General features: G+C 38.6%; 1 protein-coding gene across 3 annotated transcripts in view; it reads right to left on the reverse strand.

Annotated features, from left to right (window-relative positions):
- The window catches only part of cux1.L (cut like homeobox 1 L homeolog), a 248,213-nt gene that overhangs the window by 134,059 nt on the left and 100,284 nt on the right, over window positions 1–13,870 (reverse strand). For all 3 annotated transcript variants that reach the window (XM_018246296.2, XM_018246295.2, XM_018246294.2), the window contains exon 5: window positions 3,338–3,475. In XM_018246296.2, the coding sequence (XP_018101785.1) occupies window positions 3,338–3,475 (138 nt within the window). The remainder of the gene's footprint in view (window positions 1–3,337; window positions 3,476–13,870) is intronic.

Genomic DNA, 13,870 nt, shown 5'->3' on the forward strand with positions numbered 1-13,870 from the left:
AACAATGTAGGTCTCTATAAAAATATATTGCATAAAACAGCTCATATGTAAAACCCTGCTTCATGTAAATAAACCATTTTCATAATATTATATTTTTTAACAGCATGTGCCATTGGGTAATCATAAATAGAAAACTGCCATTAACAGACAGAATTATGTATTTTGCTTCCACACTTTTTCCTGTTACAGTTAGAGTTGTAGTATTTCTGGTCAGCTGATCTCTGAGGCAGCACACAGACCATTATGAAATGGTGGTTCAAGGCAAGAGATGAAAAAATACAATATTTACTTAAATATATTTTCCAGTTTGATAAGATTCTTTAATATGCCACTTAATTTGATATATATATAATAAATCTGTTGCTCAAGTATTCATTTTGAGGGTATAGTTTTCCTTTAAGGAGTATTTGGCCTTGGCTACAGTATAATAGATGTAAGTAGTTTAGAGATGTCGATTGTAGACTTATCAATTCATATTAACTAAAGGTGGCCATACACGGGCCGATAAAAGGTGCGACAGACAGAGTCGGCAGCTTATTGGCCCGTGTCTGGGCCCCTCCAATGGGCTTCCCCGATCGTTATCTGGCTGAAAGTCGCCAGATGTCGATCGGACGGGACTAAAAATTCCGTCGGATCATGGCCGCATCTGTTCATTGATGCGGTCCCACAATCTGACCGGCCGTTAGCCGTCGTTAGGATCCTCAGCCCGATATTGCCCACCTCAAGGTGGGCATATCGGGGAGAGATCCGCTCATTTGGCGACATTGCCAAACGAGCGGATCTCTCCGTGTTCCCATGGGGCCTCGTTCATTTAGGGTCTATAGTTCTAGTGCCAGATGGGTAGATCCCTAAACCTCCAAGCGAAACAGCAAAAGGACTGTTCCTATATATTGTTTAGATTCACATTAACAATCTACAAACACTGCAAAACTTATTGTATTTGCTTAATGCATGTAATAAGCAGTACCTACACAGGTCATTGATAACGTCATAAGATTCCTTGAGAGACAGAGATGGTAGAAAATTAATTTATAATATTTTCTGTCTTTTTTTTAACAAAGGTAGATTCTGGCAAAGGTAAATAATTTACATTGTTTGATATTATTTTGATACGCTCCTGAAACTTTTTAACTGTTCACGTATAAAAAAAAAAAAAAAGCTCTGAAAATCTGCTATACAACATTGCGTTAATATAAACTAAAAGAATTGATTAAAGTAGGGTAATAAATACTAAGAGGGATGAACAAAATCAGGATTTATCAGCCAGCTTGAAGCAAAATCCTTACATTCACATTACTTTAAATCACTCGAGAACTAGACATGACAGGTCTTTACAGTCCCTGCATGTTATAATGCATTCCAAGTATGTTTTCCCATCTTTTACATAATAATTTTGCTTAATTTCCTTATAAACTCCTGTTTTCCCCTTTAAGCATGAGTTTTCCTGAATTTAAAGTGTTTTTTGTAGTTCACATAATTTTAACAGAAAACCCTGATTTTACATGTCCCCCAGAAAACATAAAACATGGTTTTGACTGTAGCACCACCTTGTTATGCAGTACTTTACATTAATACTGTTTATCATTCACATCTGGCATTTATTAGAGAAGAGGCGTCTTTCAGTCAAGATTCCCTTCCTGTATTTTTTTTTATTTTTATTTAAATTTTTATTCATTTTCTATGACAGAGAGAAAAAAAAAAGAAAAGGTGAAAGAAAAGGATTACAAGGAGGAAGTGACACTTAAAGATTCTGGTTTCTTGTAAAAGATGATTACAGTAACAAGAACACTAGGAGAGAACCGTTGGTGGAAAGTCCTCAGAACATCATGACCGGTCACTTAACTATACATTTCAGCTCTAAACGTTTAAACAAGGAAGCAAGAAGTGGAAACAAAAGTATCAAAAGAGAAGAGAAAGTTGATCAATTCCTATATTCATTTTCTTTCCCCTGCCCAGCACCCCGTACAAGAATGGCTTCCAGACGAGCAAGCTGTTCATTCTCCAAGCAAGAGGCCCTTTCTTCCAAATACACAGTGAGATACAGAAGAAAAAACTCTGCCATTGGCTGTCAATCGAAACTAAAAATGTTTGCTTGCTTGAATGTTCCCAGTGATTATTTAAGCTTCTGTATAAACAAGAATTTAATCACTGTGAGCTTTGAGCACTATAAACATTTTGATGAGATCACGCTTGTTATTGGATTTATCAGGTTTTCTTCCAGATGTTGGCAGCCGTTCAAATCTCTTTGGTGCCTCTCTCATTTACTGGTGTGTGGCAGCCACTGCAGCAAGAGCGGAGACAGGCTGCCTTACATTGTTATCTCAGGTGTGGTACTTATTGTCTCTGTGGTTTCACTGGTGCAATTAGCCAAAATAATATCATTAAGGAGGACTATAGGATAAATGTTTTTTTGTCTACCATCAAGGATGCCGGATTTTCCATCACATAACCTTTAAATGAGAATGTAGGGTGAAGTGGCACTATATTGTCATGTTCAGCTTTAAATTTTTAGTATGATGTAGAGAACGCTATTCTGAGACAGCGTGCGTGCTATTGGCCTTAATTTTTTATTATTTGTGGTTTTTGAATTAGTTAGCTTTATATTCAGTTGCTTTGCAGTTTAGAATTTCGGCAACGATCTAGTTGCTAGAGTCCAATTTAACTTAACAATGAATAGAGAAGGGCCTACATAGAAGGATAACTAAGAAAACGTAATAATAAATGTATAGCTTCACAGAGCAATAGTTTGTAGCTGCTGGGGTCAGTGACCCTCCCCCCTTTTGAGAAGACAACCCAAAAGTTACTAATAATAGGCCGTTCTATAGCATACTAAAAGCTAACCTGAAACCGAAACATCTTATTACATTCTCACATTTTGTTTATCTAGTGAAAATATTACTGAAATGTAATTATCCTTCTTTTGCCACAGAATCTGTGATGGTTGTAAGTGCTGTGGTTGCAGTTTTGACCATACCTATACATATTCACACACACATTAAATATTTATATATACGCACACAAATTAAAAAGGCATATTGACATGTTCCAGTTGATACAGAACCTGCTGCTTATGAGATATTTTATATATATATATATATCATAAAGCAGCAGGTTCTATCTGAACTGGAATGTGTCAATATCTCTTCAGAATCTGTAACTTTATCTCTTACTAAACAATACTTTAAAACAAAACTCATAGAAAATAAAAGATATGTCAAAGCAGTGTTCAGCTGCTTTAAGTATGAACTCAGTCTGCTTTGATACAGGTGTCAAAGCATAGACTCTTTGATTTGAATTTGTTTGATACTGAATAAATCTGCTCTTATGTCACATTTACCTTGATTTTTTACTTCAGCGAACTCTTTGTTATATTCATCTAATGTTTCTCGGAGCTTCTGATTCTCTGTCTCTATATCATGCATACGTTGAACTTTCAGCTGGAGTTGCTGTCCCAGATCCAAAGCAGGTACTGGATCTGCAAATAAAGATAATAATATAGCTCAGTAAAGCGCAGACACACTAGGATATTAGTCCTGAAATATGCAAATGCAGGTTAAAATAAATCCAAATGTGCCGACTTACTCTGCAATGTTTGAAAAGTTGTGCATTTAACTAAATGTGTGAAATCAGCACTTTTAGGACATCATGGAAGGCAAAATACTAAAATAGTGTTACATATTTTGAGTTGATTAAGTTTTGTGCCAACTTTTAGAACTGCATACCAGCTGGTTCCACCAACATACGTGAAGACTTATGGCAAATATAACTTTAAATATATAATCACATGAATTACAAACTTTGTAGCAGTAAAAATTAGAGGGAGTTTGCATTTTTAATTTAAATTTTGAGATGACAAATATGATATTCTCTTCACTGTAGCAAAGTCGCTGTGTTCCAGGGATGACTGTAAAGTGCAAGGGTATTTAGGGCATTGTGTAGATAGGGGCTACTGTTAAAGGGCGCCTGTTATGCAAAAATATGTTCCCCAACCAAAGGTGCTAATAGAGCCTGCACTCCGGTTGGGGGTAACAGTAATTTTTTGTTTTGTTTTTTAAATTGCCCCCCTCCAGTGCTAGGACACCCACACAGGGAGGGAGCTCCTATTCAAGCAGCCATGCTGGGGCACACGCATGTACATAATGAGCAAAAGCCTCAACTTGCTCATTATGCAGATGTGCGTGAATTCAGAAGCTCATTATATGCTCTCTGCACAACATGGCCACACCAGAAGCTTCCTCCTAGTGTGAGTGTCCTAGCACTGGCGGGGGGCAATTTTTAAAAAACGACTGTTATCCTCAGCCGGAGTGTGGGCTCTACTTGCTCGCACCTTTGGTTGGGGAAAATATTTCCGCCCAACAGGTGCCCTTTAAGCTATGGACACATGAAGCTGTAGACTCTTTGCTTTCAGCCTGTGTATTTTTGCAGGCTGAGAGAAACAGATCCATTTTGTGGCTCTGCTCCATTCATCTATGCAGATTCCGCTTGCTTGTAGTCACACACAGCGGAGAGGAAGTTGGCCCAAATAAGCTTCCTTTCAAATGTTTAGCCTGACTTAAGGTTCTGCTCCACTGCATGTGTGCACACAGGTGGTTCTGATTAAGAATTGAGGTGGCGTACGGAGCAGATCCGCTTCTCTCAACCTGCAAAAATACACAGGCTGAGAGCAGCAGAGCCTACAGCTTTGTGCGCTCATAGCCTAAAGTGCAAGGGTATTTAGAACATTGTGTAGATGTATTTGTTTTTGCAGACTGAGGCAATAGCAACTTTACTGTCAGTTGGTATGTGACACTATAAGCAAACAGGGTTCTGCTCATGAAGGAAAATGAAACATCACGGACTGATTACATTTCCCCTCGGACCTGGATTTGTGGGAAGGCCTCAAAAACTTGAGCCTAGGGCAGCACTGGGGACAGGGCACGCATGGAGAAATGAGTGTTGTTTACAAGTAAAGTCTCCAGTGGTCAGACACCTGAATGCCTGCCCATGTGGGTGACAGGGTAGTCAGACCTAGGGGCATCTGTTTTATAAACCTTGCCTCTGCAGCAGTCTCATGATAAATCAGCCTTGCCTCATATTCCACAAATAATGACTTTTTATCAAAAACTTAGGTTTTCAAATGAATTTGTTCAATTTTCTAACCTCTCATATAAGCTATGTTAAGCTGGCCATAGACGCAAAGATAAAATCTTACTAATCTTCGTTTCATATGATTTTTGGACAGTGTGTGGAGTGTCCCGACATTTTCCGCTTGTTTAGTCGATCGGACATGTTAGTCGATTTATATTGACGACAATATATCTGCATGTATTGATGACATCAATGAGTGAATGTCGCTATAAGTCGGACATAACTTTCATACAATTGTTGTCTTTGAATTAATGGCCAGAACATAGTCTGATTTATTCTTTGCACTACTTTATTGAATCCGAATAGATAGAGGTAGGTGAAAATATAGATGTCCCTCTGTAACATATTAAATAAAGATAAACCGTAAAGTTCCTGGTGCTAACTGAAGCTACTGCTGAGAAATCAACTAAATATTACATTGTGATATTGAAAATTCATATACATGTATCTGGATTTCTGAAGGAAAGGGGTTAACAAACTGCTTCATTTTAAAATTACATTTAAAAACCTGTATAAAAAAAATAGGAAGCAACTAAAAAGAGTCACGTGAAGTTATTTTCACCCTTTATCTTCCATGAGCTGCTCACCAATTTCCTTTTTTTAGCTGAACAGGCCACCATGGCATTGAATTCCAATATTAAATTAGCGGCTCAGCTGAATTCTTTGGGAAACACATGATAGCAGGGTGCTTGAGAAGAGCAGACTTTCAGAAGTCTATTGAATACATGTCTAATGAGGGCGCCAGGTTTAATAGTAAAAAGGCAGCAAAGATTTAGTCTCATGCCGAGGAATGCTAAACATCAAACTAAATGGATCAACAACAGTGTACATTAGCTAGCTCATTTAACTTCAAAACAACAGTCACTCATTTCTGGACCACCCTCAGTCTGAAAGAACATACTGTATATCCGTTAACACATTAGGCATGGACACATGGTTTTTCTCAGCAATCCAACCAGAGCTGGAGAGCTGATAGAACTAGGATGTTATTGGGCTCTACTTGATCAGACTCGTTTTACGGAAAAGCGTTCCAGCTACCACAACCCTGTATTGAATAGGTTAAACAAAGAGTTATTGTATTTCATTCACATATAATTTGGACTGGACCCAGCTCTCACAAACAGACAGTATCTCATATTAGAAAGGAGACAGACAGTCGAGCCATCTAAATACTAGTTAGGAGATCAGTAAAAGCCTGGATGCTGTGGTAATTATTTGGTAATGACAGTAGTTATTATATCCGGAAGTGAGAGGATTCATGATAAAACGAGGAACTCCCATCAAAAGAACAAAAGAAAAAGAGACAAAATGACCCTTTCACAATGGCAATAATTAAGCGAAGACATCAGACTAATATCTGAGATTCTCACACAAGCAAGTGCTTGTGTTACATCAGAACTAAAAACTTTCACTGAATGAACCTGGTATCTAAGGACACAAGTTAATGCATCTTATATACAAAGATCCAAATCTTATCTTCTATATTCTGCACTGACTGAATCCAATGGAACCCTTGCCTGGTACCATTTCCAAAGATGGAGCAAAACCTGCTTAATACAAGTGTTGCACACCCATATGTCTATGGCTAAAAACAGCAGTTGCCTATGTTAAGCTTCATGGCTCTCAATCAGAAGAGAAAAAGCCAACTGGCTTTTTTGCTGGCAGTCAGGTCATTGGCTTTTGGGCATTTTTGGGTTCAGGTTCCTTCCTAATCTACAACAAACTGGTTGTGAGAGCTCTTAGATGCTAAAAAGCTGTTTTTCTAATTATTCATAAGAGCGTTACTTACTTAAAATGGCATAAAGAAATTAAGAACATTATTTGTAGTCTTTCTTGTCTTACAAAAAAACAATTGCTGTAATATAGCAGCAAACAATTAAAACAATCTGTACCAGCACGTATACATTCCTTTAAAGGAGAATTAAACCCTAAACATGAGTATGGATAAAAATGTCATGTTTTAAATTCTGAACTTATTGCACCGGCCTAAAGTTTCAGCTTGTCAATAGCTGCAATGATCCAGGACTTCAACTTGTCACAGGGGGTTGCCATCTTGGAAAGTGTCTGTGACACTCACATGCTTAGTGGGCTCTGAGCAGCTGTTGAGAAGCTAAGCTTAGTGGTTGTCGCTAATTATCAAGCAGAAAATTAGGTTTGTCTGTAATATAAGCTGATGCTACAGGGCTGATTATTAGTTAGTTCACTGGTTTCTGCCATGTAGTAATTATCTCTATTAATTACCAATCAGCCTTATATTGTGACATTTCTATTCTATGTGTACTGTATATTGTGAGTGGGTCCCTAAGCTCAATAAGTGACAGCAGCACAGAGCATGTGCAGTGAATCAGCAGAAAAGAAGATGGGGAGCTACTAGGGCATCTTTGGAGACATATATCTTTACTGTTAAAGGGCTGTGGTTGCCTTGAGCTGGTACAGAAGCACAAAACATAATGTATAACACTTCTAGCTACTTCTTTAGTTAGGCTATGGTTCTCCTTTAAATGCATATATACTAAATATTACCTTTAAAAGAAGCATTGTTATTTACTTATACTATAGTCCATGTTCATTTATCTAGATATGCCTTGCAACTAAATAACTTGATCCCTTGTGAGGCAGAATTTGCAAATATATATAGCTTTCTGGAGGAACTGGAGAATATTTTGACCTTACACACAGAGATGACCAAATGATCAAATAACCAGACAAAACTGGTCTCTGAATAGCCAGCTCAGGGAAAATGAAGTAAGTCATGGGACAGAGAGGTTTATAAACCTGTTTTGTTTAGAGTGGGAGCTAAATTATTTATGGTATGATTCAGCTTTTGAAAACAAAGTTTGTTTTATAAATAATTATACATCATTCTTTAATAACCATTCTCTGATGCAGGAGAAAATCTTACTATATTCAATCCTTGAATATAGTAACTACCCTGAATAGCATGGTGACCCATTTTCAGGTCCCCAACCCATAGGTGAAAACCTTTGTTCTAAATGTTCTTTCAGTGCTATTAATTCCAGGAACATTAAGGTTTGGTTTTCTTTCAAGTCTGTTATTACTCTGCTATTAATGCTGTTATGTGAAACAAATACAGACAGTAAGTATGCGCTCCAGGGCACAAAACTGGTGTCAGACTTGGACTTGAATGATGTCACTAAGCTGGAAACAGCCATCGTATAAGGCTTATAAATGGGGCCCTTTAAAGGGGGTTTTCACCTTTAACTTTAAGTATGATGTATGAGAGTGATATTTTGAGACTATTTGCAATTGGTTTTTATTTTTTATTTGTGGTTATTTTGAGTTATTTAGCAGCTCTCCAATTTGCAATTTCAGCAATCTGGGTGCTAAGACCCAAATTACCCTAGCAACCATGAATTAATCTGAATAAGAGACTGGGATATGAATAGCACAATGCCTGAATAGAAAGAAGAGCAATAAACTTAGCAATAACAATACATTTGTAGCCTTACAGAGCATTTGTTTTTGGGTCAGCTGTCCCCAATTTGAAAGCTCGAAAGAGTCATAAGGAAAAGGCAAATAATTCAACTATAAATAATGAAGGCCAATTGAAAAGTTGCTTAGAATCAGCCAATCTATAACTAAATAGCTGAACCACCCCTATAAATTGCTTTTGGAAGACATGCACTGATACTATTTCCAGGTAGGAAAGATTCCTGCAGTTCCAGCTATATGAGAACATAAAAAGTTAAGAAGCAATAACAATAAATTTGTAACCTTATAAAGCTGATTGAAAAATTGCTTAGAATTAGTCAATCTATAACTATAGAGCCGAACCACCCCTATATATTGCTTTTGGAAGACACATATTTATACTATATCCAGGTCGGAAAAATTCCTGTAGTTCCATCGATGAGAACATAAAAAGATAGGAAGTTTTGTGAATCATCGGCTGACTAGAACTGCAGGCTGAACATCCGTAGAACACTTACACTATGTTTATACTGAGGAGTTTATTGCAAAAACATATGTTGCAAGATTTGCCTTGGTACATCACTAGGTCTGCATATGTATATGCCTATATGAGATGCAAGTTATTTTGGGATGTTGAACTTGATGGACTCGCCTTTTCTCAACCCAAATATTCAGTATAATTATGTAAGATAAGGTAAAGCATTTATTACATGAAAGGAACGGATGCTTTCAAGGAGGCTAGCAATAAAGAAAAACTGCCTGCAGTTGTACTTCTATCCAAGGACAAGGGGAATGCAAGAAAAGGTCTCTCATAACTGAGCAAGAAGCGATGTAATATTAGTGTCCCTTTAATATCCAACTGTGCTAGCCACAAGCTAATCTAGATTTACTCTGCCATTCACACAAAGAACAGTAGAAGTTAATCCTGCCTTTTTGCTGCTTTAGAATGGAGATGAATGAACCCCTTGTGTGTTTGGTTCATGCTATGGCACCGCATTCCTGCATACGTTACTTTTTTGCCAGGGCACTTAGGGCTAATATAATCATAAGATTACATAATTAAACCAGCTGTCTCATTATAGAAAATCAACTGGAATCCAGAGCCTAATTAGTCATACAGCAATTAGCATGCTGATGAGCAACTGATGAAAAGCTGCCTGGGTTTCCAGTGTGTCAAGACCACCCAGTTATTTAGTGGGCAGAAATAAGCAAATGGTAATAGAAAAATGGATGCCTGGACAAACGGGAGTCTGATTCAGACTCGGCTATGATTCCTGGTTTATTACCTCAAGCCCCACACTGAAAGGCGATCTTCTGAATCAAGCTCTCCGCTTCCTGCGTCAGTCGACAACAGAGCAACCTGATCTAATTTTACAATGAAAACAAGGGCACACAAAGAGGTCAGTCACATGTGCTGTGGGTTCTGTGCAAAGCTAAACACGGCCAATGCACGAGAGGCTGCTCCCTGGCAAATTATCGGGAAGCTTATCAGGAAACAGAAGAACCAAGCAAAGAGGTCTCCTGAGAAAAAAAAAACAAACCTTAAAAATAAAGAGAGGAAATATGCAGGGCATTTATTTAGTGAATAACAGCCCAACACAAGCTACTGCTCTGTCCTGAGAGCCTCTCTGAAAATGAAGAACGCAAGGGGCCAACTTCCTTTTCAATACACAAACACTGGGGACTGACTTCAAGAAGCCTGAGCAATCTAAATAAAACAAAAATAAGCCAGGAATCACACACAAAGCACCATTGACAGGCAAAAAGGAACACTCATAATACATAGGTTATTCTGCTATTTTTTATTATTTGTGTGTGAAGCAGACACGCTGTCCCTGCAGCAACTCAGCAGACTAATTGTTATGATAGGCTTAACTCTTGCTTTCATTAACTGTAGGCTTCTAGTAAATCAGTTCTAGGAACACTTAGTAACTAACCACTTTTATAGTATTCCAGGTTAGTAGAACCAAAGTTTATTAGAGGCACAAGCAATGAAATTTGGCCAACCATTGAGCGTTAGGGATGGGTACGGGTGAGACTGGGGAAGTATACTTCTCCACTGCTCCTGAAGATTCCCCGTTTTGAACGGTGCCCATAAAAGTAGTGTACAAAGCAAGAATACATGGGTATGGGTTGGGCATGAATTGTACAATGGCAGTATTTTGTGGGTTAGGATCAGATGCGACTTGAGTTTTTCCTGACCTGCACATCACTACTCTGCTAGTAAAGTCTACTGTCAGGAAGAATCATTTCGCATTTCACCTTTGTGAATATTATATATATATATATATATATAATACCCAGTGATGCTGGCATTCTCGACAAATAGTTCATGTGCCTGGGTGCAGAATCCACAAATTCATCCATTCCAATTCCAAAGAGATCTGCACTTCGGGTAGGCCGAAACATCAGCCTATAGCTTCACAATAAAAACATGTTTTAAACCTAAAAAGCCCAGGAGTGCGGATCTCTTTGGAATTGGTATATATAAAGTACCCCTTATAGTAAAATTACCGAAAAGTTCCATGGAATTCCAAGGTGGCTTCTAATATACTAATATTTTCCAACAAGGGGTACTTTATTATAATACACAAGTTTTAGTGAGTCATGCGACAAATATGACATCACTACTCACCGTTTATAACGGATGACATCACCAGTCACTGTTTATAAGGATATAATACACAAAAGCCACGAATATCCTGTAAATTATATCCTTATAAACGGTGAGTTCTGATGTCATTTCTGTCACGACTCACTGAAATTTGTGTATTATAATAAATAAAGTACCCCCAGTTGTAAAATATGAGGATATTAGAAGTTACCTCGGAGTTCCATGACCTGTATAAAACCACTCGGCCTTCGGCCTCGTGTTTTTATATGGTCATGAAACTCCTCTGTAACTTATAATATCCTTATATTTTACAAGAGGGGGTACTTTATTCACTATATCATTAACAAGATATTCATGGCTTTTGTGTAAATGAAGACACTAAATAAACCCAATAGGCTGTGTTTGTTTCCAATAAGGATTGATTATATCTTAGTTTGGATCAAGTTCAAGCTACTGTTTTATTATTACAGAGAAAAAGGAAATCATTTTTGGATAAAATGGAGTCTACGGGAGATGGTCTTTCCGTAATTCAGAGCTTTCTGGATAACAGGTTTCCGGATAATGGATCCTATACCTGTATATGGATGCACCTGAAATGTTCCATACAGGATATACACCAAAGGGAACTTTGGAGTTATTTTACATGCCAGATCTTTGTAAATGTACCACTGCCATTACAGAGGTGAATATAATATCTAAAATCATTTGGAACTACATCCCTTCTGCTCTATAAATGTATGCATCTATAATGACTAAAAAAACATGGAAAAAGCATTGGTCATTTGTCTGTATGTTTGCTTTCAGCAGTTCTGCAGCACTTGCATACAATTAATATCTGTCTAAGTGTGCTCCAAACTACCTTGTACTAGATGATCTTTTAAGCATTTGCAGTTTCCTAAAATAAGTAGCATTTATAAAAGAGTGGAAAAAATAAGAAGAAAATACACAAAAACAATTATTTTAATAACCACTCTGGAAAAGGGTTTTGCTTGAGAAACCACCACTTTAACCTGCTGAATTCTATTCTTACACTCTTCAACACATGCCTTAACATTGCGTAAGTGATGAATTGGAAAACTAAATGAATGAGATTCACCATGCAAAGGCAAATCCTCTCTCAGTTTGGCTTCTATGTACTACATCACTGTCAACAGGAAAGGCAACCAAATCCATTTATAACCACTCACAGCCCATAAGAGGTAGTTTCCATCATTTAGCTGTCTGCTTTATATTACTATGCATACTATGTGGAAAAGGGACACTCACTGCCGTGGAAAAATGATACTAACACATTTTACATTTGTGAGGTTTTCAGTGAAAAATATGTAGCTGTTTGAGCACCTTATTAAATATGTAGCTGAAAATAAAAGTGGGGTTTAAAGGGGGTGGAGGACACAGAAGATACTAAGTCAGCAAGCTTATAAAATATTTTATATAAACTCTTTCAAATTAAGACTTGTTTAACATGGGCAATCTCTGTTAAGAGCCTCACATAGTTTAGCTTTTTGAGGAGAACACACACACACCTTCCAGCGTTTCCTATTCAAACAAGACAACCTGAGTCAGATTTTGCTGCCCACATGTTGGGACACATTGGGCTGCTTTGACCACTAACCCAAGGGTCAGCAATCAGATCATACAGAGGGGCCTACAATTCAGTCACATAAGGATTGCATCAACATGCCAATGCAACTCTTGCTGGATGGGAAAATCAAACCTGCCATATTGATGTAGCTGATTTTCGGAAAGAAGATATTCAGGGCAGGTCTGTTGGTAGGCCCAGAGCCAGGCCAAGCTGGTTGGGTGCCCTAGGCAAGCCGGCTTGCCACACTCCTATGTGCTTATTCGCTCAGCGTTGTCTTGCGCATGCATGTTCTACAATGTGGGGAGGGCCCGGACTAGGGGTAAGAGAATGGAAGGGGTACGTGCCCAGTGTATTTTTTTTTTTTAGGTCATTTTGACTGGTCATGTGACTTCAGAAACAGCCAGCACTTTAGGATGGAACTACTTTCTGGCAGGCTATTGTTTCTCCTACTCAATGTAACTGAAGGTGTCACAGTGGGACCTGGATTTTACTATTGAGTGCTGTTCTTAGATCTACAAGGCAGCTGTTATCTTGTGTTAGGGAGCTGATATCTGGTTAACTTCCCATTGTTGTGTTGTTAGCAGGGTCGGACTGGTGGGTTTGGGGCCCACTGGGGCTGCTGCCGCAGGACCCCCCCTCCACTCTGGCGCGACACGTTTGTGCGCAAACAATGGATCATTGCAGGGAACCCGGTTACCATGGAACTCACTGGGAGTTTCTAATAAACTGGGAAGGCTTGGCCTGCTCTGTGCAATAGTGTCTGCTCCCGGCCCAGTGCCTCTCTGCTTTCCTCTTCCCCTGCCTTTTCCACTCGCTCTCTGCTACTTTTTAATCACACACGTATGCGCAAGATTATCAGCGTCGCCGCAATTAAGAAGCAGATATGGGCTGGCAGGGCCCACCGGGTTTTTTCCCGGTGTCCCGCCGGCCCAGTCCGACCCTGGTTGTTAGACTGCTGGGGGGGGAGAGAAGGGAGGAGGGGTGATATTACTCTAACTTGCAGTACAGCAGTAAAGAGTGACTAACGTTTATCAAAGCACAAGTCACATGACTGGGGGCAGCGGGGAAACTGACAATATGTCTAGCCCCAGGTCAGATTTCAAAATTAAATT

This window comes from Xenopus laevis, chromosome 2L, assembly GCF_017654675.1.
Source record: "Xenopus laevis strain J_2021 chromosome 2L, Xenopus_laevis_v10.1, whole genome shotgun sequence".
NCBI lineage: Eukaryota > Metazoa > Chordata > Amphibia > Anura > Pipidae > Xenopus > Xenopus laevis.